The sequence below is a fragment of the Gopherus flavomarginatus genome, chromosome 5, assembly GCF_025201925.1.
Source record: "Gopherus flavomarginatus isolate rGopFla2 chromosome 5, rGopFla2.mat.asm, whole genome shotgun sequence".
Taxonomy (NCBI): domain Eukaryota; kingdom Metazoa; phylum Chordata; order Testudines; family Testudinidae; genus Gopherus; species Gopherus flavomarginatus.
In genome coordinates this window covers 16,681,856-16,708,176 of record NC_066621.1, presented here as the reverse complement: position 1 = coordinate 16,708,176, position 26,321 = coordinate 16,681,856, and the positions used below count along the sequence as shown (strand labels likewise).

Here is a 26,321-nt window from a genome sequence, read left to right as displayed (position 1 = left end):
CCCCTACCAGGAGAGACCCTAAAAATAGCCCCCCTGGAGCTCCCCCATCCCAGCTGCTATTGTCAGACTCGCAGAGAGCCTGACTTTCCCAGCACCCACGTCACCCCTTCCACCCCGCTGAGGTCACACCATATTAGCATAGCAAAGCAGAACCTCAGCCAATCAGAAGCCTGGCAGCTGCTGACGCCTATCGGGGAAGGAGTATAAAGGATCCGGCGTCGCTGTTTCCACTCCGAGACCAGCGCAGAGCCAGAGTGCGGCTGGGGGGAATTTCTATCCTGTCCCCATTCTACACCAGAGCCTTAAAGCGGCCGCGCCGCTCTCTGAGCCCAACCATGAGCCAGCGCTGGAGCGGGGTCAGCAGCCGGGCGGACATGGTGCCCGAGATCGCCGCCGCCGTGGGCTTCGTGTCGAGCCTGCTCCGGACCCGGGGCTGCGTCAGCGAGCATCAGCTGCAGGTCTTCAGCGGGGCTCTGCAGGAGGCGCTCACAGGTGAGGCGGGGGGATGTATGCATGTTGCACCCCTAGAGAGAGTGGGGGGCACCCTATTGGGTGCTTGGGGTCCCCTTGTGCCCTAGAGGGGGCACCCCATTGAGTGCTTGGGCTTGCCCTATTGTGTGTGTCTGGGGAGGGGGGTCTTGTACCCTAGTGAGATGAGGGCTTATCCACCATATCCCCACTCGCTCCAACCGTTCCCCATTCTCCTCGGTTTCAGAGTGGTAGTGGTGTTAGTCTGTATCAGCAAAAAGAATGAGGAGTCCTTGTGGCACCTTAGAGACTAACTAACAACTTTTTTTGAGCATAAGCTTTTGTGGGTGTTCATTCTGTGCCACGTAAGCTTACAGTGCTGTAGGAATTGAATGGCTATTTACATCTTCACAACCCTCCCTCTTCCCCCCCGCTGCCCATCTGCCTGTGTAAAGGTGTAACACAGTACAGGGATCACAGCTGCGACCTCTTTTTGAGAGAAATTAATGTGTCCTGAACCAGAATGGTTAAACTCATGTGTTACACAAGTGTTGTCACGTCAGCACAAATACAGCTCTATTAACTCAAAACACAGTCCTTCTCCCCACCATCTGTGTGTCCCTATAACATAAGAAACTTCTTTTGTTTGGAGGGGTGGGGGCAGCTGCATCCTTACATCAGGAGAAGGCAGGTCTGGAAGTGGCTTCTTGCTTCACTGGGACTGGGGTAAGGGGATCAGATAGAAACAGGCTCTTGATCCTTCTGGGCTGCTGGGAGTTGGAGCCCCTTTGTTTCAGCAACTGATGTCTAGGATCTTGTTTAGTTATATTGGGTTTGCTCTGAAGTCTGCTGTAGTAAACTGAAAGGGACCCTTTTGATTTAAGTGGGCTTTGGATCAGGCCAACTTCGTGGGGAGGGGAGACATTTCCTCGCTTTGCTCTGGGCCATGAGACATTAGGGCTCAGCTCTGCTATTTCCAATTGAACATTGATGTGTCTTCAACTTGTTGCTAACCACCTCCTCTAGAAGTTTGTTCCTCTCTAGTCTTTGTTGCACACTGCTGATATTGTATTAGATGATATCTCCTGGAGTAAGACATGTTGGTTTGTGTTTATTATCCTGACATGGGAGCTGGCTTTGGGGTTTACCAGAACTAAACTCATGATCCTACTTGTGGAGAAATTAGGGGGACCAGATGTCCTGATTTTATAGGGACAGTCCTGATATTTGGGGGCTTTTTCTTATATGGGTGCCTATTCTCTCTCTTTCCCCCCCCCCCCCCCCGGAGTTTTCACACTTTCTATCTGGTCACCCTAGGAGGAACTCAACATTGCTCATGTACCCTGGTGTTTGAGTTTGGTAATATTGCCCCAGCCCTACCAAGCCATGGACATGGACTGGCCTCCAAGGCAGGCAGTTGCTATACTGCCACACAATCACAAATCAGGAGATGGAAAATATCATCTGGGTCCCATTTTTGTGTAGTCAGTCGTAGTTTCATTCCCTATAGTATTAGAGCAGACTGACAGGATTGGTATAGTTAAGGTTAAAATAAGATCATTTTACTGATACCTGGAGAATCCTAGCTCCAAACGTAAGAGCAAACAGCCCATGTATAAACAAGTGAAGTACTTAAGATGGGCCTCCATGTTTTTTGGGAAGACTATTTTATAGGAAGCATATTCTACAAGTGCTTGTTATCCAGTTAGCTCCAACAGGGTGTGCATGTCCACTGAGAAATTTCTTCTCTTCTTACAGAGCATTACAAACATCATTGGTTTCCCGAGAAACCCTTCAAAGGTTCTGGGTATCGCTGCATCCGAATCAATCACAAAATGGACCCCATTATCAGCAAAGCAGCTAGCCAGATTGGACTCAACCTCCAGCAACTCTATCAGCTTCTGCCCAGTGAGCTCACGCTCTGGGTGGACCCATATGAGGTGTCTTACCGGATCGGTGAAGATGGCTCCATCTGTGTTTTGTATGAAGCAGCAGCGGCAACACCTGTGAGCTCCTATGGGATGCTCACCTGTAAAAACCAGATGATGTTGGGTCGCACGAGCCCTTCCAAAAACTACATGATGACTGTCTCCAGCTAAATGCTCCTATTGTTCTTACCCTGCTAAGACATGGGCTACTGTATACCTCTCTGGAGGATCTATTTTTAAATGAAGAGCTATTTATATTTTTTAAAAAAAGCAAGAAAATCCCAAATGAAATTTAAATATCAGACACTGCTCTGTAGCGAAGCAGTGTTAGGTGCCTTTTCTTTTTTAAAGCTGTTGCAAGCTTATGAGTTTTTTTTATTATGAAGCCAATATCTACCTAATTAGTGTCGAATTACAATTTGGGCTGGCAGGCTTGCCTATCTGGGCAGCTTGGGGTGGAGGAGCCGAAGGGGGTGGGGGAAAATACAGCATTTCTAAAGAGTATTTTTAACAATGGAGTAAGCGCTGAGCAACTGTGAATGAAAAGGCTAGAATACCTAGCCAGTGGGGCTTTTAAAGATAGTTGACTGGAGTGTCATGACCCACTGAGAAGTTTATTCTGGCCTTGATTGTTTTTTAAAAAAAAAAATCGCCTACTCCATTACACTGATAAGGGGTTGCAATTTCATCACCTCTCTGCCCCCATTTCCCCCAACAAGCCTGAGCAATTTCTGGCCTAAAGTTTCTGATCCTTAATCAGTTTTGACTGAGCCCAGTGTTCAGGATTTGACCCTGAAACTGTTTGGCAGTTCCCAACGCACATTTGTAATTCGCCGAAGTGCCAAACCAATGTGAATTGATCTACCTGCTGGGGAACACATCTTTACCAGGACTTTGTCTGTTCACTGCCTTTTTACTGACCAACTGAAGCCCCTGCCAGTGACCCTTTAAGAGGTGATTTAAAAACACAAGGCACTTAAGACTCTTTATTTTTAATGAAACTTCCTCAGATTAGTTTCAAAGCACATTGGGTTTTTTTGCCTTCCTGTTCTGAACTGACAAGTGATTTGCATAACTAGAGCTATTCCTTCCCAGCCTTTTATGACTCAAGTTCTCAGACACTGTGCAATATATTTCCAGATCTTGAGCACTCTGGAGAAGGAAGGGGATTCCTCTTTGCTGCAGTTTTTTTTCCCCACCTCAATCTTTTAAAAATAAGATAATTGTTCTTGATTGCTTCCCATGTGCAAACTTGGGTTCAGGCTTTTGTAGGGTTTTTACCAACATTTGAATTCCTGAACTGGAAAACTTCCCTTCATACTGGGCATATCATTTAAAGGGCCCAATGGCCTGTGCTTATCCCTTCCCCCCACCACACACACACAGTTTAATCATCACTAAAGAGATCTGACTTGTAAAGCTGAAGTTACATCACACCAGCTGTAACTTCTACATCAGCAAAGCAGAAGTTAGAATGAAGCGCTCTAGAGCCTTTTGTCAGCTGAATTGTGCAATATGTTGTATCGCAATGAAGGGAAATACGTGAAAGCTTCTGTACTGTAAATTTCCCTTCCAAGAAAAGTCTCGGTTCAAAGTGCTGTGTGGGATCCTTCTTTCTTATCCTGGTGTCTTGATGAAAACATGAGTGAACTACAACGTTCCCAGAACAAACACCGTTTGCTTTTCTACATTCCCTGTACTTGGAATTTCCCAAATACTGGTACTTGGTTTGTTCATCAATGTGGTGTGATGAATGCAGATCTTATCTTTATATGCTCCACTCCCTTCCTCCTACTAAAAATAGTGCTTTTGAAAGCCAAATTCCTACACTACTGTTGTTCCAATCATGCCCCTTTTCTATTCGTTTTTTTAAAGAAAATCCTACCAAATTTCATGCTATTAACTCTATGCCAGGGATTAGTATTAAGTTTTGTTTGCTTTAAAACCAACCAAATTCAGACAGAATCATTTTTTTGTAGCTTGTTACATGTAAAAGCTGTGAATTGAAGCATGTTCTCTATTGCCTTCTCAAGCCTGTTGCAGAGCTGAAGAACTGTATCTTAGTGTCTGTTGGGTTTTCTCCTCTTTCACTTTTTGTTTTTTCTTTTCTAAAAACTGAGCTGGACTGTTGAGCAGGACCTGCTTTGTATTTGGTGAAAATGGTAGGAAGTTTGTAAGCTATTTTTTGGGGAAGGGGGAGGGAATAATACTAATTGTACAGTAGTGGTTTTTATATACAAAATGTACAGATACTGACAAATGTACACTTTTTTTGTTACTTTAATAAAAATGTAGCAATTCAAAAGAACTACATTGTGCTGAGAAACTCATCTGTGCTGGTGGATTGTTCGCAAAAGGGCATTGTGGTCTCCCCCTAAATATTGAGCTCCAAGAACTCTGTGCACAGACTTAAAATCCACACATGAGAAAGATCTGGATCAAAAGAGCTTCACACTCAATGATCTTAATAAAACCAAACAAACCACAAAAATAAATCTCCTAGGAAAAAGGACCAGGCTTGACCCACAGCCTGTTGAAGTTAGTGAGAAGGTATCAGTTAGGTTTTGGATTGGGCACCAGTTCCCATCCACAGTGTGCTGTGTTGCCAGCTGGGTGTCCTTCCATTGCTGGAGGAAAGGGGTCATAAAGAACATGGAGGTGGAATAGATTCCTGAGCTTCTGTCTTGATATTTCCACTGTGGTTAAAAATATGGAATTATAGAATGAGATGAGGTGTCCTCAGGTCTGTTCCCCTGCCACTGTGAAATGTCTAATGATGGCCCTTTGTTAGCACTGTGGTAGAGGATCCCAAACTACATGGTGGCTACAGAACACCTGAGCAATCCCAGTAAACAATGTTCCATAAACCAGTATCCTTAAAGCTTTCTGTCACCTTTCCAAATGGACAAGCCAGTAGCCACTTTCTGACAGAAGTCCTAGAGAGAGATCATTTGGCCAGAAAAGCCTTTGATCCAGTCCACTGAAGGATCTGCAGCTGTCATGAAAATGGCAGCTAGAGCTGATTCAGTGCCTAAGGCTACCTTGGTCTGACTTCTCTCCAATATATATATGGTCAATTCATTGTGTTTTTGAGAGGTGGCTCTTCAGTGCATCATTCCCAAGGAATGGCTCATGCAAGGAACTGTATTTAGGGAGGAGAGTCAAGCTGGAATGTTGAAGAGGCTGTTTGTGGTGTGGTTAAAATTAACCCTGTTTCAGGACAGAATCTGAAGCCCATTGAAATCAATTAAGACACTCCCATTGACTTTGATCTCCAACCCTGAAGTCTTGAGCATCAATGGGCTTTGAACGGGATTCTGTCATCTACTTGTATTGTGGTAACACCTAGGACTACAGGTCATGAACCCATATGCTATTGTGCTAGATGTACACAGATCAAAAGATCATTGTTGCCCTTAAAATCTAAGGTAATGACAAAGGACCAATGGACAAGGAGGTAACTTCTGTATCATGGATGTGAAGAGTTAGGTCAGCATAGGTGCTGTGGTACACTGGTTCACTTGAAAGTCACCCCTCAGTAAACACTTATGCCATATCTACAGTGGTGTTTTTCCATGGCTGTAGGCACTTCCTGATTCAGTCACTAGGTCAAGGGAAGAGTTCTTTAGTCAAACTAGCTGTCTATACTGGGGGTTAGGTTGGCATAGGTAGGGCATGCACAGGTGTGACATTTTCAACCCCCGCCCCAGTGCTGTAGCTATGCTGATGTAAGTTTTAAGTGTAGACTGGACCTTTAATTGCCCACTGCTTATGAAACAGGTTTTAAACAGGAACGACTGCCCTATTCAGTTGCTGATTATCTAAGAGTATGTAGGTTCAAGGGTTCTATTTAGAGTGAGATGTCCGCCCTCTTAATGACCTAACTACATTCATCACCATTATACAAGGTTGTATTCTGAGTTTTCAGGTGACACGGTGACTCACTCCATTTTATGTTGCAATCAAGATAAAAATACAGCTTCACACTGCCATGTTAGTAAGCAGTGAATGGTACTGTACCCCCACAGGAACCTGACTTCACATGGGAACACTTGCCCTTTAATAAGCCAGTTTATGAATCTAAAATATTTGTATCTGCTTTGCAGTTCTCCTATTGATAGAGTTATTACAATTGGGACCATACTGAGGATGTTTTGATGGAGTTTAGCAATTGAAACTGGATGTGGGCAAAGATGAACTATGTATGCATTCACCTACCCCAGGGCCTTTTGAGACAGAGGCTATGGCTACACTGGCGCTTTACAGGGCTGCAACTTTTTCGGGTGTGAAAAAACACCAGTGCCAGTGTAAACAATGCCCCAGCGCTGGGAGCCACACTCCCAGCACTGTAAACTAATCCCCTGGTGGAGTACCTGCAGCGCGGGGAAAGCTCTCTCCCATCTCCCAGCGCTGGCGCCGCGACTACACTCGCACTTTAAAGCGCTGCTGTGGGAGTGCTTCCCCGGCAGTGCTTTGAAGTTTTGAGTGTAGCCACCGCCTCAGGAAAGCATTTTGGTCCCATTATAATACCACTTCTTATACAGCACTTTCCATCGGGAGATCTCAAAGCACTTGACGAGGTCAGTATAATTACCCCCATTTTACAGATGGGGAAACCAAGGCACAGAGAAGGGAAGTGACTTTTCCAGGGTCACTAGCAAATCAGGGGCAGAGATAGGAATTAAACCCAGGTTTCCATATCTACTAGGCCAAACCTGTCTTCCTCATTAACAGGATTCTTTCATGTCCCAGGGATAGGGAACAGCCCTGGGAGTCAGGAAACTTGGGTTTATTTCAGTGACTTAACCTCTCTCTACAACTCACCTTTGTAGTGCCCTGTTAGTCTGTAGCTGAAAAGCCATGTGTAAGTGCTAACTGAAGTGTGTTTAAATGTATATTCCCCTTTGGTGTGGAGTTTCTTTTAAACTGAATAGATATTACTCTTATTTTTTCATTGACATTATTGAGAGATCCTTGCGGTTAGGAAGAAAGACACATGATGGACTGAGGAGATCTGAGAAGAAAATTTTGCCCATTCTCTAGCAGAAGTTTGCCAGACTTAAATTTTGTGGGAGTCTCCCTGTTTTTCTGGGTGGCTGGATGTGGTTTGTATCTATAGACAAGGCTTCAATAAGCACTAGGGTGACCAGATGTCCCAGTTTTATAGGGACAGTCCTGATTTTGGGTCTTTTTCTTATGTAGGCTCCTACTACCCCGCACTCCCTGTCCTGATTTTTCACATTTGCTATCTGGTCACCCTAACAAGCACCCACATGGCCTATGCAGGCCATATACAGTAGCTCTTATCGGTGAGACAAAGAAAGCTGGCAGGAGCTGCGCTGAGCCTGTCTCAACTGGAACAGTGCTTCTTGCACCTCTTACAATAGCACCAACAGGGCTTGTTAACCAGCTCTCTCCTCCCCTGCCAGATTGAAGCAGACTGTATAAAAGCTCTTAAGTCAATAAGAAAAGCACTGTTTAATCCGGGCAACTTTTTCCCTGCAGAAATCTGGAGTCAGTTCTTACTGAAGCTTTTTGGGGTGGGTGGCACTGTAAATCCACAGTAACGCAGCCAGGGTTTATTTTGTTTTTTGTACGGAGGGATTTGTCCATAAACAAGGGTGTATGCCCGCCTCTGCATTGACATTTGAGAGCTAAGCCCTTTGCCCCATAAACCTAGCTGTAAACTTCTTCCTAGCTGAGTACATGCTGCTAATTCCCTGGCATCTCTCAGCTCAGCAGAGAAGGGGTTAAGGTTATGCGCTTCAGGACAAGTTCAGGGCTCAAACATAGAGGTGCTCTCTCTGTGTGATCTCCACGTAGGAATCACTTCACTGCTGAAATGCAGCCACCTCTGGTGTGGAGGACAGCAGCTAGCACACACTGAGGAAGATAAACCTAGCATACAAAAGCACAATGGTAAATTCCTTCTCTCTCTTTCGTAATGGGCTTTTAATGTAGATTTTAAGATTTTCTTAAGATCTATGTATCTCTGTGGCTTCCATGATTTATTTATACTACAGTAGCACTTAGCTGCATTCAGGATCCCATTGCCCTAATACCCTGTCCATGCACAATGTATAGTATCTGAGTGCCTCATAAAATGGCAATTCGTTTATTCTCATAAATCCCCCCATGAGGAAGGGAAACAACCTCTCTGCAAATTCCCCATCTGTAAAATGGGCATAAGTGACTTGCCCAAGGTCACGCAGAGGGAGCTTGTGGTAAAGCAAGGAACTAAACGTAGATCTCTCAAGTCCGCAGTCCAATGCCTTAACCACAAGACTATCTTTCCTCCACTGCTCTGCTCCTTTGGAAAGATTGAGAACTGAATAGGACCCTTCTGGGCTACGAATGCAGGGAGTGAAAGAGTTGCAGATCTGGCCGTCTTTGTGGAGGTAGTGCAGTAATAAGCTTTTCCCCATCGCTGCAGTATTGGCCTAGTGGGGGGTTCTGGTTGGGCGCATAGCCTGGCTTCTGGCACGTTTGGGCTGGGAATGTTTTGCCGTTGTTGCTGGGGGTTTAATCCTCCCAGGCAGGCTGCTGGCGAAGGCGTCAGCTGTTTTGTTCTGTTTTTTCCCCTCCAGCAGCTGGCGGGGGACAGAAGTGAAACTGAGAGCTGCAGGGCCCTCTGCCCTAGCCGGGCTGTTTCCCGGAGAAGGCACTCAGCCTCCAGGTGCTTCCTGCACTGTCTTTGTTTTCTGATTGGGGCTGGGGGGGAAGGGAGCTCTCTATTTTGGCATTATAGAGGCCAATCAGGGAGCAGCGTGGGTGAAGCTGTGAGCTCTTGTATCTGGGGAGACGTGGCTGCGGCCTGAAGCCGACTTGCAACACCTGCCTCCCCGAGCCATGGAGGCGGAGAGGAGAGGAAGCCTGGTGCAGGCTCAGCGCTTCTCATTTGCCCACAGGCTCTCAAGAGTGGGTGGTGTTTTACTGGGAGATTCCAGGATCAGAAAAGTGCTTGAATCACGCTGCCTGTCTCCTCGAGAATAGATTCCAGAATCAGATAGGGAGGCAGATCAGCAGAATCCCAGTGCGTACGCTATGCCTTGTGCCACTAGCGCGGGTGGGCAAAGCCCCTGTTTGTACCGAGAGAGCTTTCTCCCACTGGCACATATAGCAGCATTGTCTAGTTCCAGTAGGAGGTGACTGGAATCACGGCAAATGCCAAGGATGGTCAAGGACTGTGTCGTAGTCATAGAGTTCAAGGCGGCAAGGGATCAGTTAGCCTGACTTCCTGAACATCACAGACCACCAGGTAGTTCCTGTACAGTGCATACCAATAGTGCTGGCTTCCCCCAGTTTCCTTGAGGGGCCCAAATACACTCAGCGTTGAGAGCATGCAAATCGCCCCTCCCCCCCAATGATGGATAGAGATGGGTCCTGAACCAAATTTCATCACAGTTGGGACAAGCTTGGACTGTGACCCAGACTTTGCATCTGGTCCTCTGACCACAGTGGACCTAACCAAACCCCTCGCTTGAACGTTGACAGAAGGCCAGATCTGGGTGTTGACTTGGCACTTGGGGCCATGTCTATTGTTCTTACAAATCCTTTGAATTTTACAGTCATTATAAAGGCTCCCTTGGCCCCGGTCTCCCACTGCGCCTCTCCCTAAGTGATCCTCCATTCAGTGCCATTTTGTAAGCTAGCGGCTGGGTGTCTACTCTAGTGTGCGTACACACAGTGAGGTTGAGTAGGTCAAAGTCACATGGCCAACCCAGATTGTAAGCTCTTTGGGGCAGGGATCGTCATTTTGTTGTGTATTTGTACAGCACCTAAGCGCAGTAGGGTCCCAGCCCATGACTAGGGCTGCTCGGTGCAACCATGACACAGAGAATAACTAATTTGTTTCAAGTTTTTAGTTTTTGGCTCTAGAGGAACCTTGCTATGAGTGAAGTTGAGCTGTGGAAAATATGACTTTAAGAGGGTCAGCTATATTTCTGCAGATACAAGCATATGTGTACACACACACACCAGAGATGCACACCCACGCAACCCGTTCTCTTCTACATGCTAATGCTAATGTAAATGCTTTGTGTTCTTTCTCGGTTCTTTCCTTGGGCTTGGTCTAGCTGGAAGAATTCCAAGATCAGAACTGAGCAGACTGAAGCGCTGTTTAATGCTAACAAAAAGTCCCCCGTGAACAACCGCAAAACCTTCCAGCCACTGAACAGCACAGCACCTTCCTTCAGCTCATTGTCTGCTCGCTTCCTTTCACACAGCCACACGGGGTGGAGAGCACACAACAGGCGCTGTGGCCGGAGGCTCTGAGATGCGCAAGCTCTCTCTTGTTTATTAAAAAAAAATTAAAAACGGAGAGGAAAAAATATAATAAATGTCCCTGAGTTGGAAGAAAGTAGGCGACTGTCTCCATTACGCTTCCTGAAACACAGGCACTTCCCACAGAGAACAATGGAGCCGGGAGGCGTCCTTCTCCGTTGCGTCACTTGATGCCTCGGCCTGTGTGAAGGAGGCAGAATGGCACCAAGTGATGTTCCCCCTCCGAACAGAAGGACACACTCAAAGAGCTGATGACAAACCTGGCCCAGTGGTGGGCTAGGGCTGGGCTCAGAGAGCAGCGTTCCTGCTCCGGCTAAGAGGGCTCTATGGGGCAGAAAGTGTCTCTCACTTTGTGTACATAAAGCACCTAGTGCCTGATCTCGGCTCGGTCCTCTCTAATATAGACCATAGAGGCTGGTGCCGCACACCTATATCATATATGAGAATGTCTCTTTCCCTTCTCACCCTTTTTTCCTGTTTAGATTGTAAGCTCTTTGGATCAGGGGCTGTCTCCCCCTATGTGTCCGTACAGTGCCTCTCTCCATGGGGCCCTGATCTCAGCAGCGGTCTCTTAGTGCTACCGTAATACACATAATAAACAATAATCCTTCTATTTGCCACCAAAAAATAGGCATGTGTAGGTGTGCGGGAGCTCCTGTAAAGTGAGTATTTGAGGTCCGTGGAAAAGAAACACTTGGATAGGCCCAGAGTGTCCTCTGCAGAACGTCCGGAGGGTGAGGGGTGTGCACCGGCAGAGCGCTCGAACACCGCGAGCACGGTGTCAAGGGAGTCCCAAGAGACCGACAGATGGGCTCCCTTGGGAGTGACTCTCAGTTGCTTTTTTGTCTCCCTCTGAGTGCCCTGACAGCACAATTCCCCCTCCCCCTCCCCAAGCGCTCCTCCGAGGCCTGTCTGCGGCATTCTCATTTACTGTTGTGGGATAAAAGGGGCTCATTCGCAGTGGCACGCAACCGGTGCTCTGGGGCAACAGTTGCCATCTGTCTAGTGGGGGACATTGCGAGGAGTGGGGGGAGCTGGGAAGGGTGGTGGGGAGCGGGAGGTTGTGTTTTGTGTCTCCTTTCAGGCAATGCTAAGCTTGCACCTTTTGTCTCTCACGGGACTGGGGAAGCTTGGGAGAAAAGTGGCCTCTCTTTGTTTGTTCATTACACAGGTCAGGGCAGAACTTGCATCTCTAGCTGGGGAGATTTGCATGCTGATTCCCTATTTGGAGGAATCTGTCAAAGCTGAACAACCTAATAGCAACCCCCAGCCCTCTCCCGCCCCGTATCCTCTACCCCAAATAGCCCTCTGTGGAAGAAGGAGTAGTCTGGGCATGTCCCACACTGAGCCAGCCTGATAGCAGGGAAAGCAGCTCTCTGATCCAATCTCTGTCTCTTTCCTGCAGTGATTGCAGCTGTGGGGGCTGCAAATGATGGATGGACTCTGCACTTCCCCTCCCATGAGGAGTGCTGTGTACATGGAGTTATTCCTACCCCCCCCCCCACCCCTGGGCCCAGCCTTGCCCTCTTTCATGGTTGGGAGGGAGTGGGATAAGATGGGGGAAGGGGAAGAATGTAGCCCAAACAGCTGCATTGCACATTGCATTGCTGGACCAGCCCTGATCATGCTGGCTGCTTTCTCTCCTCGTGGGGAATGTCAAGGGGACAGGACATACAGGAGATCTGCACAGATCAGCCCAAGGCTTTCATTCACCTGAGCTGTGCGGGGTCACAGGCGCAGCTAATCATTCAGGGAGCTCAGAGGTGGGTTGGCCAGTGGTGATAGTGGGGAGGAAGTGGCTGAAGCATAAGTAGCCTGTATTCACCCCACGGGATGTTCTAGATCTGCCTCTCTTACAATGGTGCTCCTGTATGAGACGGGCGTCAAGTGGAATGTGAATCTCGTGGGAATTGGTTTTTTCTTTCTTGCCTGCTTTTTGCACTCTCAGCTGTGGCTATCTGGCCCTTAGCCAGTCAGGCTCTACTGAGCCACCACTCTGGGCCCAACCCTAGTTGAGTGTTTCAGGCTAAGAACTGGACAGACAAATTACCTGGGACTGAGATGAAAGAACCAGGTGCTGGGTATTCACAGCCACATACCTCAGGAGCTTGGACTCAAGATGAAGCTGCTGAGTGCTATGTACATCATGGTGGCAAGGATTTTTCCTCTTGTCCTACTCATCACGAGACGGTTACCACTCTGGGTCTAACCCCAGCTTGTAAGAAGCCTCTGGAGATGGCTGTGACTAAGAATACATTGGCCTTGCTACCCTGAGCATTCCTCATAGCTTAGCATGGCCCTTTTTGGGAAGATGAGGGTCCCAATTTGTCCTGTACGCAGTATCACTGTTGGTGTCCAGTCCCTCCCAAGTCCTCTGGAAAGGCAAAGGAGTGGTTCAGGTTTCCCCCAACAGGCAGACGAGAATGTCTTGGTCTGTGTTGATTGCTTAGGAGAGCAGGCTAAGGTGTGGCATATGAACAGACACCAACCCTGGGAGTGAACAGGGGCCTCAGCTAGAGAATGTCTAGAATTCACATACGCAGGCTGAGCAAAATCAGAGAATTCAGCATTCAGGCAGCTGCCTGACCTCTCTGCACATCATGTCTGGGTACTATCCCCTCCTCCATGCTCACGCTATTCAGGGGTACCCAACAGACAGGCCCTTTTCATCTGTACACAATGCGGTGGACCTTAAGAGTGACATTGGAGTTCAAGTGCCATTGACTCCTTAACATCTCTGGTGGGTGCAAATATGGTGGTGGATTTTCTGATACTCGCATCTGTGGGCAAGGAATGGGACCACAATCCAGCCTTTCATTCTTCATAGGCAAGCCACCAGGTGGAAACAACTCTCGGGTCACTGCTAAGGTTTGAATGGATGCCCTGGAGGCAATAGGCTTTGCATTCTATTCCTGATGCCCAGAACACCGAGCCTGGCTGTTTAAAAATATCCTGGAGGTAAGAGTCCAACAAACTTGTGCTAATGCCAGTCCTCTTTGTGCTTACATTGGCTCCCAGCACTGTAGTAACTCAGCTCTGCAGGGACTGAGGCTCCCTTTGGCTTTTCTATTGTATGAGTACAAATGCTCCTTTAGGGACATCTAGAAAATGTGTTCCTGGGAATATTTAATATGCAACAATGTCAACAAACCCGTATTATGTCCCAGGGCATCTCCAGCTGGCAGATAAAGGCTAAGGCACAGCTGAGATGTTTTTATTTTAGTGCTGGGAACATTTCTCCTCCGACAATGCTCCTTTCCCCAGAAGTTTATTTCTATTATATCAAATGATTAAATAAAAAAGTGAAAGCACTAAACTAAAGCAGAGCAGCTGGCCTTACTGATTCATTCACGGCATTGTTAATTAATAGGCTTTGGTTGAGCCAGAAAATAGGCTACCTTGCTTATTCAAAAGAGTAAGGGCCAATTTCCTCCTGTTCCAACAGGGAAAATCTTCAATGGGATTAGCTTGAATTTGACCCAATGTAATTGTAAACAAAGTTTTGTTGAAGTTTTCTCTGAGATGAAGCACTGACCTAGTGGTTAGAGTAGGTGACCAGCGTTCAAAATGCTTGGGTTCTATTCTTAACTCTACCACACACATGCTAGTTACTCACACGCTCTGGTCCTCAGTTTATCCATCTGTAAAACAGGGTTAACTTTTCCCCTGTCTACCCATTTGAGGTTTAATTTATTAATGTTTGAAAAGTGCATTGAAATCCTCTGGTTGAAGGTGTTGCTAATATTGAAAGTATTTATTATTAACAGCAGAAAGGATGAAATAAAGGTCTTTCTGTCTAGATACTTATATGGCCGCCATTAACGTTGTACCTGAGTGCCACCCACCCATCTGATTGGATAATACCAATTTCAGTCATTCACCTGTTAGTTCACAGATTGTTCGTTTTTCCTTTACAAATGATTGGCAAACACTGTTTTCTGTGGAATCTAGAACATCCAATCTCCTGTCCTCCACGTGCCTGCCTGTGACACACCTCTCTCTCTCTTACTTGGAAATACAGAAGAAACAGGAGGGGATTAGCTGTCAGAAACAAATCTTCCCCAACTGAGCTCGTCTTCTGATCAGTTGAGAGAGCATCCTCTTTGTACCAGTCTTGTCACAAGCTCGCTTCTCCTCTAGGTTGGGTAGCAGCCAACAAAAACGTTCAGGGTAATTTTAAATAGGAGAAGGAATGGAATAAGCTATCCAGCCCACACACTCACATACACATACATCATCCAGCCTACGTCCACACTACAGCTTTAAATCGATATTAGTAAAATCGATTTTATAAAACAGGTTTTATAAAATCGATTTTACGCGTCCACACTAGGGCACATTACTTTGGTGGTGTGCGTCCATGGTCCCAGGGTACCATCGATTTCCGGAGCGGTGCACTCTGGATAGCTCAGTAAAAGAATAGGACCAATAACTTCGATATCCGTCCACACTAACCCTAAATCGATTTAGTAATATCGATTTTAGGGTTACTCCTTTCGTTTAGCTGGAGTACAGAAATTGATTTTAAGACCCCTTAAAATCGATTTTAAGTGCCTTGTAGTGTGGACGGTTACAGCGTTAAATCGATTTAACGCTGTTTAAATCGATTTAACGCTGTAGTGTGGACCTGGCCCCAGAGAGAACAAGCTTTAAACAACTCAGCTGATGTCTCAAACTGGGAAATCTTAAGGCATGCTGGAACACGTTAGTACAGTATGTTTTATAGGGCATCAGGTCCGGACACACAGAGTTAGACTGTTAGAATGCTAGATCATGTTAGGACATGACAGATCAGGTCAGGACATGACTCATTAGATGGGGTGTGCGGTCTACAGTAATCATGCTTCATGCAACAAAATGTGTCTGACAGAGGCTGGCGTATGATGCACATCACATCAGGTGATTTTTTGGCAGTGAGAGGAATAAATGGCATTTTTGTAGGAAAGGTGGGGGCAGGCATTGATTCTAAGAAGGGATCTGTTGCCAGCAAAAATAAAACCCCACACCCTCGTGGATGGGTGTATTCAGAATATCCCTAAATTTGTGCATTGCTGACAGCCAAAGCAAACAGACACTTTCTACCTTCAGGCCTTTGATTCTGGGCGTGGGACCTGCGGGGCAAAAGCACTGGGGTTGCATTTCGATTTGGTGTGAAACAGTGTCATTATTTTTATGGCTCAGCATGCATACACCTTGTATTAACCTCTGGGTTCTGCAGCTGGGGGCTCATTGGCAAAGACCCACTGGAATCATAGCTTGTTAGAAATACTGTTTGCCCCCCTTTCTTTACTGGTATGCTGCACTTCTAGAGCATCTCTCACCCAAGGACATCAAAGTGCTCTGCAACCATTGATTAATCAACCCTCCCAAACCTGCTGCAGTATTATCCCCATTTTAAAGATGGAGACACTGAGGCATGAAGAATTGAAGTGATTTATCCAAGGTCACACAGCAGGACACTTGATTCCCATTCCTACACTCTGACTACTGTATCATGCTCTCTCTTACTCATTATATAATCACTAGCATGAAACAGGGCCAGCTCCAGGCACCAGGGAGCCAAGCGCGTGCTTGGGATGGCATGCCGCGGGGGGGAGCTCTGCCAGTAGCTGGGAGGGCGGCAGGCGGCTCCAGTGGACCTCCCGCAGGCATCCCTACGGGAGGGTCTGCTGGTCCCATGGCTCCAGTGGAGCGTCCGCAGACACACCTGTGGGAGGTCCACCGGAGCTGCGGGACCAGCTGACCCTCCGCAGGGATGCCTGTGGGAGGTCCACCGGAGCCACGGGACTGGCGAGCGGCAGAGCACCCCCCGCGGCGTGCCGCCATGCTTGGGGCGGCGAAATGGCTAGAGCCAGCCCTGGCATGAAGTGCTATGGTATTTCCTACCTGGTGGCTTGGACGTTTGGCACTCAAAGGCTGATGACCAGTGACACTAATTTTCAGCGATATCAGAAACCATTACTGGTAGTATTACAATAAATCTAGACACATAGTTGTATACAAACATATAAGTCAGCTCTGAAGCCAATTGGAGTCCGTGGGAGTCTTTCAATGGGCTTTGGATCAGAACAAGAGTGCGAGACAGTTCCTGCCCTAAAGAACTTAAAATTTAAACAGACAAGGGAGACCAAAGGTGGAAGGGAGAACAGAGGAGGGAAGTGACTTCCCCAAGATCAGTTGTAGAGCTGGAAATACTCTAGGTCTTCTGTTTTCTTCTCTGCAGTCCTATCCACTAGGCCTCTCTAAAACAGGAACCTCCTTTTTTTTTTTTTCTCAAAAGCTGAGATGCGTCCTGAACTTAGAGCTGCTATTGTCTTGACCTCATTTTTGCTGTTCATCACACATGACTTATAAGTAGCGAGGGAAAGCCAAATAAATGCCCCACCCAGATCTAAGCTGTCTGTTGCCTGGTGCTTAGATACTATGACATCCCCTGTGTGTCTATCCTTGAACCTGTACACTCTCCGGGGCAGAAGCTGTCTTTGTTTTGTGTATTGTACTACGCTGAGCGCGCTGTTGGTATAAACTATAATAACGCGTTGGCTCACAGGACTGTCCTCCAGCACTTACTGGTCTAGCGATTGAGACTACTAAGGGGAGAAGCAAGAAAACAGGGCAATTGGGATAAGTAAGAAAGAAAAAAAGGAGAAAACAACAGATAAGCACAAGAGAGGAAGGCCAGCGTATGGCGGTACACAGCAAACCATGCTGGGAAATGGTATTATAGCCCAGTTTGAACTCCTAGGTGGACAGGACCCCTGTCACAATTCTGTCACTTTCACTGTGTAACTGATCCCTTACGCACAAGCCCTGCAATTGGCTGCTTACAGAGTCCTCACTGCCTTGTTCTAACAGAGAGGATAATTTGAGATCTGATTCCCCTCTGGTGGGTTAGAGCTCCCTGGTGAAAGAGAGGAAAAGATAAGCCGGAAGCCAAGGAGACTGGAGCGGTGACATAAATGCAAGTGGTAGAGGGAAACAAGCAATGGCTGTGGGAGAAGCAGTTAGGAAGGAAGATCTTGTTCCCACCCCATTGTTTTCTTTTTTTAAGAGATGCGCCTCAACCAATCCATCCTGAGCTGAACACCCCTGAATGCTGCAGGGCTCCAAATCCTGGATCTGGATGGCAAGGCCTGGTCCCCTCCCTGTTTACGCAAAGCCCCATGCTAGCTGGCTTAATGCCTCCTTCCTGCATTTTAAATGAAACTGTGCAACTAGGAGCACCTGCAGCCAGTCCAAAGCATCCCTGACACAGGCTGGCACAGAGGAGCCAGGATCAAAGGACCAGTGAATGCCCTGGGTGAGCTGGAGGCTGTTATTTCAATAGGAATTTACCTTTTGCACAGCTTACTGAAGTGAGGGCCATTCCGGAGGAGAGAGGACATCTGCAGACTCCATCACACCATGGAGCATCTAAGTGCTGGAACAGAAGGACCATCAGACAGCAGCAACCAGCTAGCCTGCTGCTCCCATGTCTAGGGGCTTCCCAAGCTACCTGTCTCTGTGTCCCTGTGACCTCAGCATCTATTCGCTTTACAGGCCTTTGCTTTACCGTAGCACCACGAGTACCCAAGGTCAGGGCCTGTTGTGCTAAGCCTTGTCCATACGTGAAAAAATCCCAGAGGAACTTATCGTCAAAACAGACAAAGGACATGAGGGGGAACAGGCACAGAAAAGCGAAGTGACTTACCTAAGGTTGCACTGCAGGTCAGGTTGCACTCTCTGGAGCACACTACCTCCTACCTTCTTGGTCCTCATTTATTCCCCCATGTCTCTCTGTCCTGCATTATCCCACAGAGCTCCAGCATGTACTTTTCCTCTCCTGCCTTAAGCAGCAACAGCGCCACTATATTGGGGTCAGCAACTATGGGGCCATCATGTCATATTCAGCAAATCCTCCCATCCTGAGAGCTTGCTTGGCAGCAGAGAGCCAGCCACATCTCTACCACATCCCCAGCCTCCCAGGTCCTTCTTGGCTAATGCTTTCTCCTCCTCCTGGCACTCAGGGATTGGGCACTCAGAGCAGTGATTTTGGGGCCGGTATCCATTCTTTGCCCCTTATGCCCACCCCTAGCATGTGAAAGGAACCATGGTAGCTGCTCTAGGAGCTACCACTAGGGGCAACCAGAGCCTGGGCAAGATGCCACTTCTTGCTCCCTGATCTTTTTAAAGGCTTGCTAGGAAGGGGAGTGTGGACTGGTGGTTAGAGTCAGGCCTCTTGGGTTCTTTGCCACTGACTTGCTGTATGACCTTCGACAACTCATTGACTCTCTCTCTGCCTGACTTTTCCCATCTGTAAAATGGGGGATAATATTTTCCTACTTCACAAGGGGATTTTGAAGCTTAATTCATTGTTCGTTAAGTGCTTTGAGATCCTCAGATGAAAGGTGCAAGGAGAAAAACCCTAGAGTTTCCTTTATCTCTACAATACCCTTTGCCTGCCTTGAGGATGAGCCCTTTGGAATGGGGGTTACAGGTGCCTTTCTCTGGTGCTCGGTGGGGGAGCAGGACCCCTGTGTTTTATTTACATTTCTGTTTGCAGCAGAGACAAAAGGGAAAGAAGATCTTTCTGCCGCTCTCGTTCTCCTCCTGAACTCTGCAAGCATGGCATGGCAGATGTTAGCTGGAGCACCATCTCCAGGGGCAACACACACATACACACACTTCCAGGCAGCGGGACTCCCTGCCTCCCCTTCCCTGAACACAATTCTCCCGCAGCAAGGCAACAGCAGGGCTCTTATCATGGAGAGGACAAAACCCCAGGCTGGAGCAGGGACACACAGTGACTATCTTTCGTCTGGGGTCAGAGTGAAACACTGCCGGTTAGAAAGAGGAAACAATGCAACGCAATCCCTACCCATCCGATTCCTGACCTCTCCAATGGAAGCACAGACGAGGGAAAGCCAGCCCAGCCCAGCGAGCCCTGCAGGCCACCATGCCTTCCTACGTGGCAGCCCTCGTTTGGGAAACGCTTTGGTCCCACGGCACGGCTCAGTAGCGAGGGTCTTGATGTGTCTTTGAAGCAGAAACAAAGCCGGTCTTGATATTTATGGCACGCGCGCTGTTACCGTAGAATGGTGTGGGGCGTACTGTACTGTGAGACAGATGGCAGGTTAAACAAAAGGGGAGACAAGAAAGAGAGCTGAACAGATTGGGAATTTCCTTCCCCCTTCCTTCGGCCTCCCTACATGCCAAAAATACTGGTTGAAGACTTATTTGTGTACAGGAAGGAGTAGGGAGGTACAGATACTGTCTCAAAATACACTGGTGAGGCTGGGTTGTCTCATGGTTAGATCACTGGGAGTCAAGGCTCCTGGATTCTATTCCTGTCTTAGGATCGGGCTATACCAGAGCAGGGGACTGGGAATCAGTACTCCTGCATTCATTTCCTGACTCGGCTGGATGACCTAGGATAAATAATCTACTTTCTCCATGCCTCAGCTTCCCCTTCTGTAAAATGGGGATAATATTTTCCCTACCTCCCAGAAGTGTTGCGAAAATGAGAGAAAGTTGGTGAAGAACTTTGAAGGTCTTAAATGAAAAGCGCAGCACCAGAGCAAAGTATTTCTTATTTATTTCCTTGTTATGAAGGGTAGTCTTCTGCCCTGTTTGTTATCTCTTCCAGAACTACAGGAACTTCTGGCACCCAACATTCAAACAATCAACAGCTTATTAATAATAATAAACAATTAATAATTTGCTCATCTCTAGCACCTTCCTGCTGAATATCTCAGAGCCTTTTGCAAAGAGTAAGGAATTAAACCTCACAATACCCTTGTGAGGTGAGGGTTATTTTCCCAGTTTTACAGATGGCAGGCCTGCATGTTTGCAAAATTTGATCTTAGCTACACAAGTATCCGTCCAAATAAACTCCCCTCAGTAGAGTCAACAACATAACAAAGAGCAGAATTTTGCTTGTGGCTGATAGAAGTGACGAATATGTATGATAACTTCAACCAGGGAGAAACCCAACCGAGAAGGGAAAAACACAAAAGCAATAGACAGTGTGTGTGTGTATGTGTGTACACTTCCCTTTGTTATGACTCAGACTCTGATTATGCAAACATTTACACACATGCTTAAAGTTATGTGAATAGTCTCACAATAAGTTTGTGGAATCAAGGCCTTAGATAAATAGAGACTCTCTATCTCTCTGATTTTTTCTATCGCAGCAGTAGTGTTAATCATCTTAAATGGATTACTCATTGCATTGTGATTTTCCTTGTGCCTTTTGCACTTTTCTTGGGGGGAAATAGAGATATAGATATAAACAAAAAATTGCATATGCTGAAACAACAAACCCAAATAACCTTGAGAATCCAAGAGGATTCTAAAGTTGTAATTGGGGGCTGTTTACAACCAGAGTAAAACAGCTGAGCATCTAGGTCAAGATTCTGAGAAGCATTGATTTTTAGGGAGTCCAACTTTTAAGATATTTCACAGATTTTCACCAGGCGCTCAGCACACAAGATGCATTTGGCTGCAGAGTTCTTGTGAAAAATCGGCCCCTCTGTGTCACAGGGGGAGTTGCTCGGTGCTGAGAACTTCGCAAAACCTACACGGGGTGATGAGCTCTTCTGAAAAACTGGCTTCAGTGGTGGGTGCTTCTGAAAATCTGGTTCTCGGGGCTGATTTGCAAGGGAGTGAAGTAACTGCAGCACTGCTCGGGGTGAAGGGGATCAGCACCTTTGAAAAACCAGGCTTAAAGTGTGCGCCCTGAAAGGGAGGTGTCTGAAACCCGAGGTCACTTGGGAAACTGTGTCTTGCTAAGCCCTCTAACAATCTCCCTGCTATGTGCCCCAAGATGGACCCCTCCAGCGCATTTTGCAGGGGACAGCACTACAGGATTTTTACTTTTGGTGATCTAGGAAACCAGGCAAAGAAAAAAGTCTCCTCCCCCCGCCCCCTTCCTGCAGTGGGTGGAAACAGCCTGCCCTGGATAGATGGAGCTTTGCCTGCTCCCATCCCCACAGGGCAGCATGTCGTACCAGCCTCTGCCTTCTTCTTCCAGCAACACAGCGAAAAATCTTCCCCACACTGCCAAGGGCTTGCTCCACCCCACCATGACAACAGACCTCTGATTGGGCAGTGTGGTGGCCCAATGGTGGCCTTCCCCTTTGGGAGATAAAAGGGGAGGCGCGACTTGGGGTGCTGTTAAAGGGTCGGTGCCCAGTGCAGGGGGAGGGTGGTGGGGGAGAGGCCCCTTAGAAATCAACAATCCTTGAAGCAGCCCTGGCCTTTGGTGGGAAAGGGGGGGCGGGGTTGGCAGCTGCTTGGGTTCACCAGGGCTGCCTGCCAGACGAAGTCTGTTTGCAGGGTGTTTTCCAAGCGCTGACCTGCATTGCAAGCCCTGATCCCATTTTGTTAAGGGAGTAGGATAGTAAAGTCCCTTTGTCAGTCTTGCTGATGTGGGGTGGATTAGGCAAGGCAGTAACCCTGGCCAAGTTGGGATCGTTTACCACGCACCCAACCCCACCCCCGCCTGGCAGTTTTTTCCCAGACAACATGCATGGAGCTGGAAATGCACAGTGATGTTTCTGAGGCTGCCTCGGGGACGGGCCATCCAAGGGAGTGGGGTTTGTCCCTCTCCCAGTCCTTGAGCCCTTTGTGAAGCTGAATATTAAGGGCCAGCTTTCCAGCTGGTATATATTGGCATCACTCCATTGGAGCCAACGGGCCAGCTTTCTGGCTGGGGTAAATCTGCCAAACTCCAATGGATTCTCAGCAGGTATAAAGCTGCAAAGCTCTGTTAGTATCAGTGGGTCAGTTCCCCAGCTGGTGCAAATCATCATCACTCCATTGGTGTTAATGGGTCAGATTCTCAGCTGGTGTGAATCTGCAAGGCTTTGTGGCATTCAGAGGTGGTATGCCAGTCTACACAACCTGAGGATCTGGTCCTAAAAGCAGAATATGCTGAGTCCCCACCTGCCTGTGACTCAACCCTACTGGCTATGAGAACCACCTCTAACCACAGCCCTAATGGTGTCGGACCCACTTCACCCTGCCATTAAAACCGGATCTGCAGATCCTAGTGCATCTTAATTTTTGTTTTCTTCCCCCTTTTCTCCACCCCAGGCCAAATTCAATGGCTTTGGGGATGTGGGATGGGTCAGCAGACAGGGGCCTCCAATGCAGACGTCCCAGGGTGCCCGGCTCTCCTTTGCTCCTATAGGACAGTGTTGTTTTTGGAAGGGCAGCTCGGTGCTCCAAGGCAAAAATCTGACCCGGGAACAAAGAGCCGTGTGTACAGGGCATTTGGGCAGCTTTCGAGCACAAGAAGGGGAGGGGGTGCTGAGCAGCTGAAAGGGAAGGAATTTGAAGCCCTTCTTCCAAGACAAAAACTGTCCCACAAGTGCTTGCTCTCCCCATGGCAGTGGGGCTCCCCGCACTGCTTTAGAGGGTGTGTTTCCCATTCCCAGCCCCCACTCCCATTGATCTGGATGCTATTATGGAGGAAGGAGGATGGGTAGTGAGCCATTATAGGTTTCTGGGTGGTTGCAGGCTGCCTTTGGCAGGGCCTTGAGACTGAAGGCAGATGGGTGTCAGGTCACTTGCTGAATGCCAGGACCAGATATGCACGGCCTGGAGTGTGCTGTAATGCCCGGGGCAGGACTCTGGGACAACTGAAGAGAAGGCTAGAGCCCTCCTCACAAACTCTTCACCCCTGGGCTTCAGATGAGGCTGATCCTCTCCACAAAGATCCTGCCACATGCTTTGAGAGTTCAGTCAATCCCAGGGAGTGCAGGCACATTCATTGCAGCTGGTATTTACCTACTTCAAAACCATGTCAAAGCCAGGGACACAGCCACTGTTAACCATCTGCTTCCCAATGATCCTGAGGGAAGTCAGGTGTGTGCATTTAGCGGGCATTAAAAGACGTGGTTGGGGGTCAGCAGGGAGACCCATTGGGCTAACACCAGCTGAGGAGGTACCATGCACCTGATAAGTGTCACTGATTCTCCCCACTTGTCTGGAAATTCAGCAGTCACTGTATGTTCACTGTATGTGAACAACTGTGCACAGAGGGCTGCATCTGCTGGAGAGGGACTGTCCGGGACTGATCCCATTTAACTGCACCCAGTGCGCTCCATGAAACTCCCATGCTAGTGACAATCGGAGCCTTTCGGATTCCCTAACTCTTCCTGCTGCGGGGTTCCCTTGTTGCTTTGGCTCCGCTAGCTCCATAATTCAGCACGATCCCCTAACAGAGAGGGGTTCACGGTACGTCATTTTCACTCATGCAACATGCACCAGGAACTCCTCTGCAAACCCAAGAGAGGCAGAGAGACCTTTCAGTACTTACCCCAGCAACTGAGGTGTGTGGGTGGTCTAGGTCGGCTGCACTTTTCTCCTCCCACACACTGGCCTTCTCTTTGCTAGAGATTTAACATAAGGTCTGGCTTGACTGCAGTGAGTCCTCTGTTGGGGAAGCCTCCAGCGCAGTGGGTCTTGGAGCTAACACCCCACTGAGATGCATGAGGCAGTTTCACACCTCTCAGAGCTATTGTTGCAGGCTGTCTGCATACTCAGGCATTGGGTTAAGACTTTCAGGATGTTCTTTGCAACTAAAAAGGCTAGAAATGTTTTGTTTTTAATGGAAGTTGTGATTTTGGCACTGATCCAAGCACTGGGGCTCTAGGCACTGGCCTATAGTGCCTATGACTTAATCTGACCCTAACAACAGCAGATGCCTGGAGATTTGGGTGGGAATTCAATCAGAGACGATGATGAAGATGATAAGGGAAGTAACAGAGCAATGTGGTTGGTGAGGAGGAAAATCATATGGTGACGGGGTGTGCAAAGGAGATGCAAGGCCAGCAAACAACAGTCGACATGAGGAGGGGACAGATCACTGGACATGGTGCTTGTAAAGTTCTGAATATTACCTACCAGCCCCAGCCCTGAATTTCACGTGTGCTGCCTGATGAATACATGTTTCCTTCCAACTCCTAGACAGAGAGAGAGAGGAATGTAGCAAGCTCCAGTGCGTTCAGGCACTGACCTGTTTAAAGGTCTCTCTCCTTATCTGGGTCAGGCTGCAAGCTGTTCCCTTCTTCCTGCACCATGGAGCGGGTGCTGTCAGCCCCTCGTGGAGCAAGCTGCAGGAGAGAGACTGCCATTATCTCCCATCTCCTGTTTGTGTAACCTCAGCTCTGCGCACCTGTGTCAAGGCAATTGGGTCAGGTCTGGTAGTCAGCTTCTCCTTACAGCTTTTGCTGCCCCAGTTTCTCTGCCGGGCAGCCTCCTGCCTGGCTGACCTGACTATTCCAGCTACAGCAGCTCAGCAGTTGAACTCCTACGTAGGCCCACATTGGGTACCCACAGTCTGAGGAGCTCTTCACACCTGGGCCGCTCCCAGCGCTGGCTGAAATCGCTTGACTCCACTGGACGTGACCCAGATTCTGTGCAGAAGGGATTATCTTGGGGTTTATGGCTGCTAATGTACTTATATTGTGTTTGCTCAATGGTCCCATTGGTGGGTGAGACTCACTTCTCATCCCCCTCCCTATCCCATCCTTTTCCACCTCCAGGGGCTTCCATTCTTCCCGAGGGGTTGCTGGAATACAATGTGAGTTAGCTCAAAGTGCTAGTTGAGTGGGGAGTACCCAAGTCCTGTGGGCCTCATCTCTAGTTGATACTGGGAAGCCACGTGAAGAGGCAGTGTGGGCCCCCACCTGAAGGCAATGGATTTTGGGTGCAGGTAGGAAGGATGGAGAGATAATGGGCATGGAAAGGCATCCCATCTGGAGGCAGCTGATCCAGATAGTGGTGTGCCAGCATCCAGCCTGGGGCTGCACATTAGGGAGACCAACCTAGAAATCTCTGGGAATCTAATGACTCTTTGTCTCAGGCTCATCCTATCCCCACTCAGATGAGCCTGTATCTTAGGTGAGCTTGGTCTGAAGCACCATTCACCTCACTCCACCCGCTTCTCCTCAGAAAAGAGGGGAACTGTGTATATCCCTAGATCCCTGTGTCGCTCATGGGCTTGTAGTTTGTAGCAAGGCTCTGATCTGCTCTAACCTTCCCTGGTCCAAGGTCCTTTTTCATTTTAACAGGCACTGACTGTGGCTGTGCCTCGGATCTCCCAGTATGCCTTATCTGCCTCCTGCCTTCCCATGGGATGGGGCAGACAAAGGCTGTCAGGGAGCCTGGATTCATGAATATTTTGAGGACTCCTGGAGACAGGTGCCTTGCACCCGACTAGATTCTACTAGATACATCTTTCTTCCTTTCTCCTCCTCCTGAGTGCTTGATGGCCCTCCCGTTTTAGCTCAGTCCAACCCTCCCAAGCATGGAGCAATCAGCTGGGGTTTTGTGTCCACCAGTCACTGCTCTGCCATGGACTTCTTGTTGAGTTGGAGGAACTTCAGACTGCAGACTCAGCTCCCACGGATCTGGCCTTAACCTACCCCATCCTGCGGGGTGCGGATGGTGTTCTTCATCAGGGCTTCAGATAGGTGGTAGATGTGTGGGTATCTGGGGCCGAAAAACTTGGGCAAAATATTGCTATCCCAGCTCAGGCTTTGAAAACAGAGTGAGCTGAATGCAACTGATGTGCAGCACTGACACCTAGCGTCAGAAATACAGTGGTGCCTAAAGAGATTTTACTCACAGTAAATACGCATCTAAAATAGAGGT

General features: G+C 48.1%; 1 protein-coding gene across 1 annotated transcript; it reads left to right on the top strand.

Annotated features, from left to right (window-relative positions):
- Positions 1–238: 238 nt before the first annotated feature.
- On the top strand, positions 239–4,707 carry BTG2 (BTG anti-proliferation factor 2). The gene is made up of 2 exons (XM_050955892.1): positions 239–492; positions 2,227–4,707. The coding sequence occupies exons 1-2, from the start codon at positions 336–338 to the stop codon at positions 2,565–2,567; spliced, it is 498 nt and encodes a 165-aa protein (XP_050811849.1). The 5' UTR covers positions 239–335; the 3' UTR covers positions 2,568–4,707.
- Positions 4,708–26,321: the final 21,614 nt, after the last annotated feature.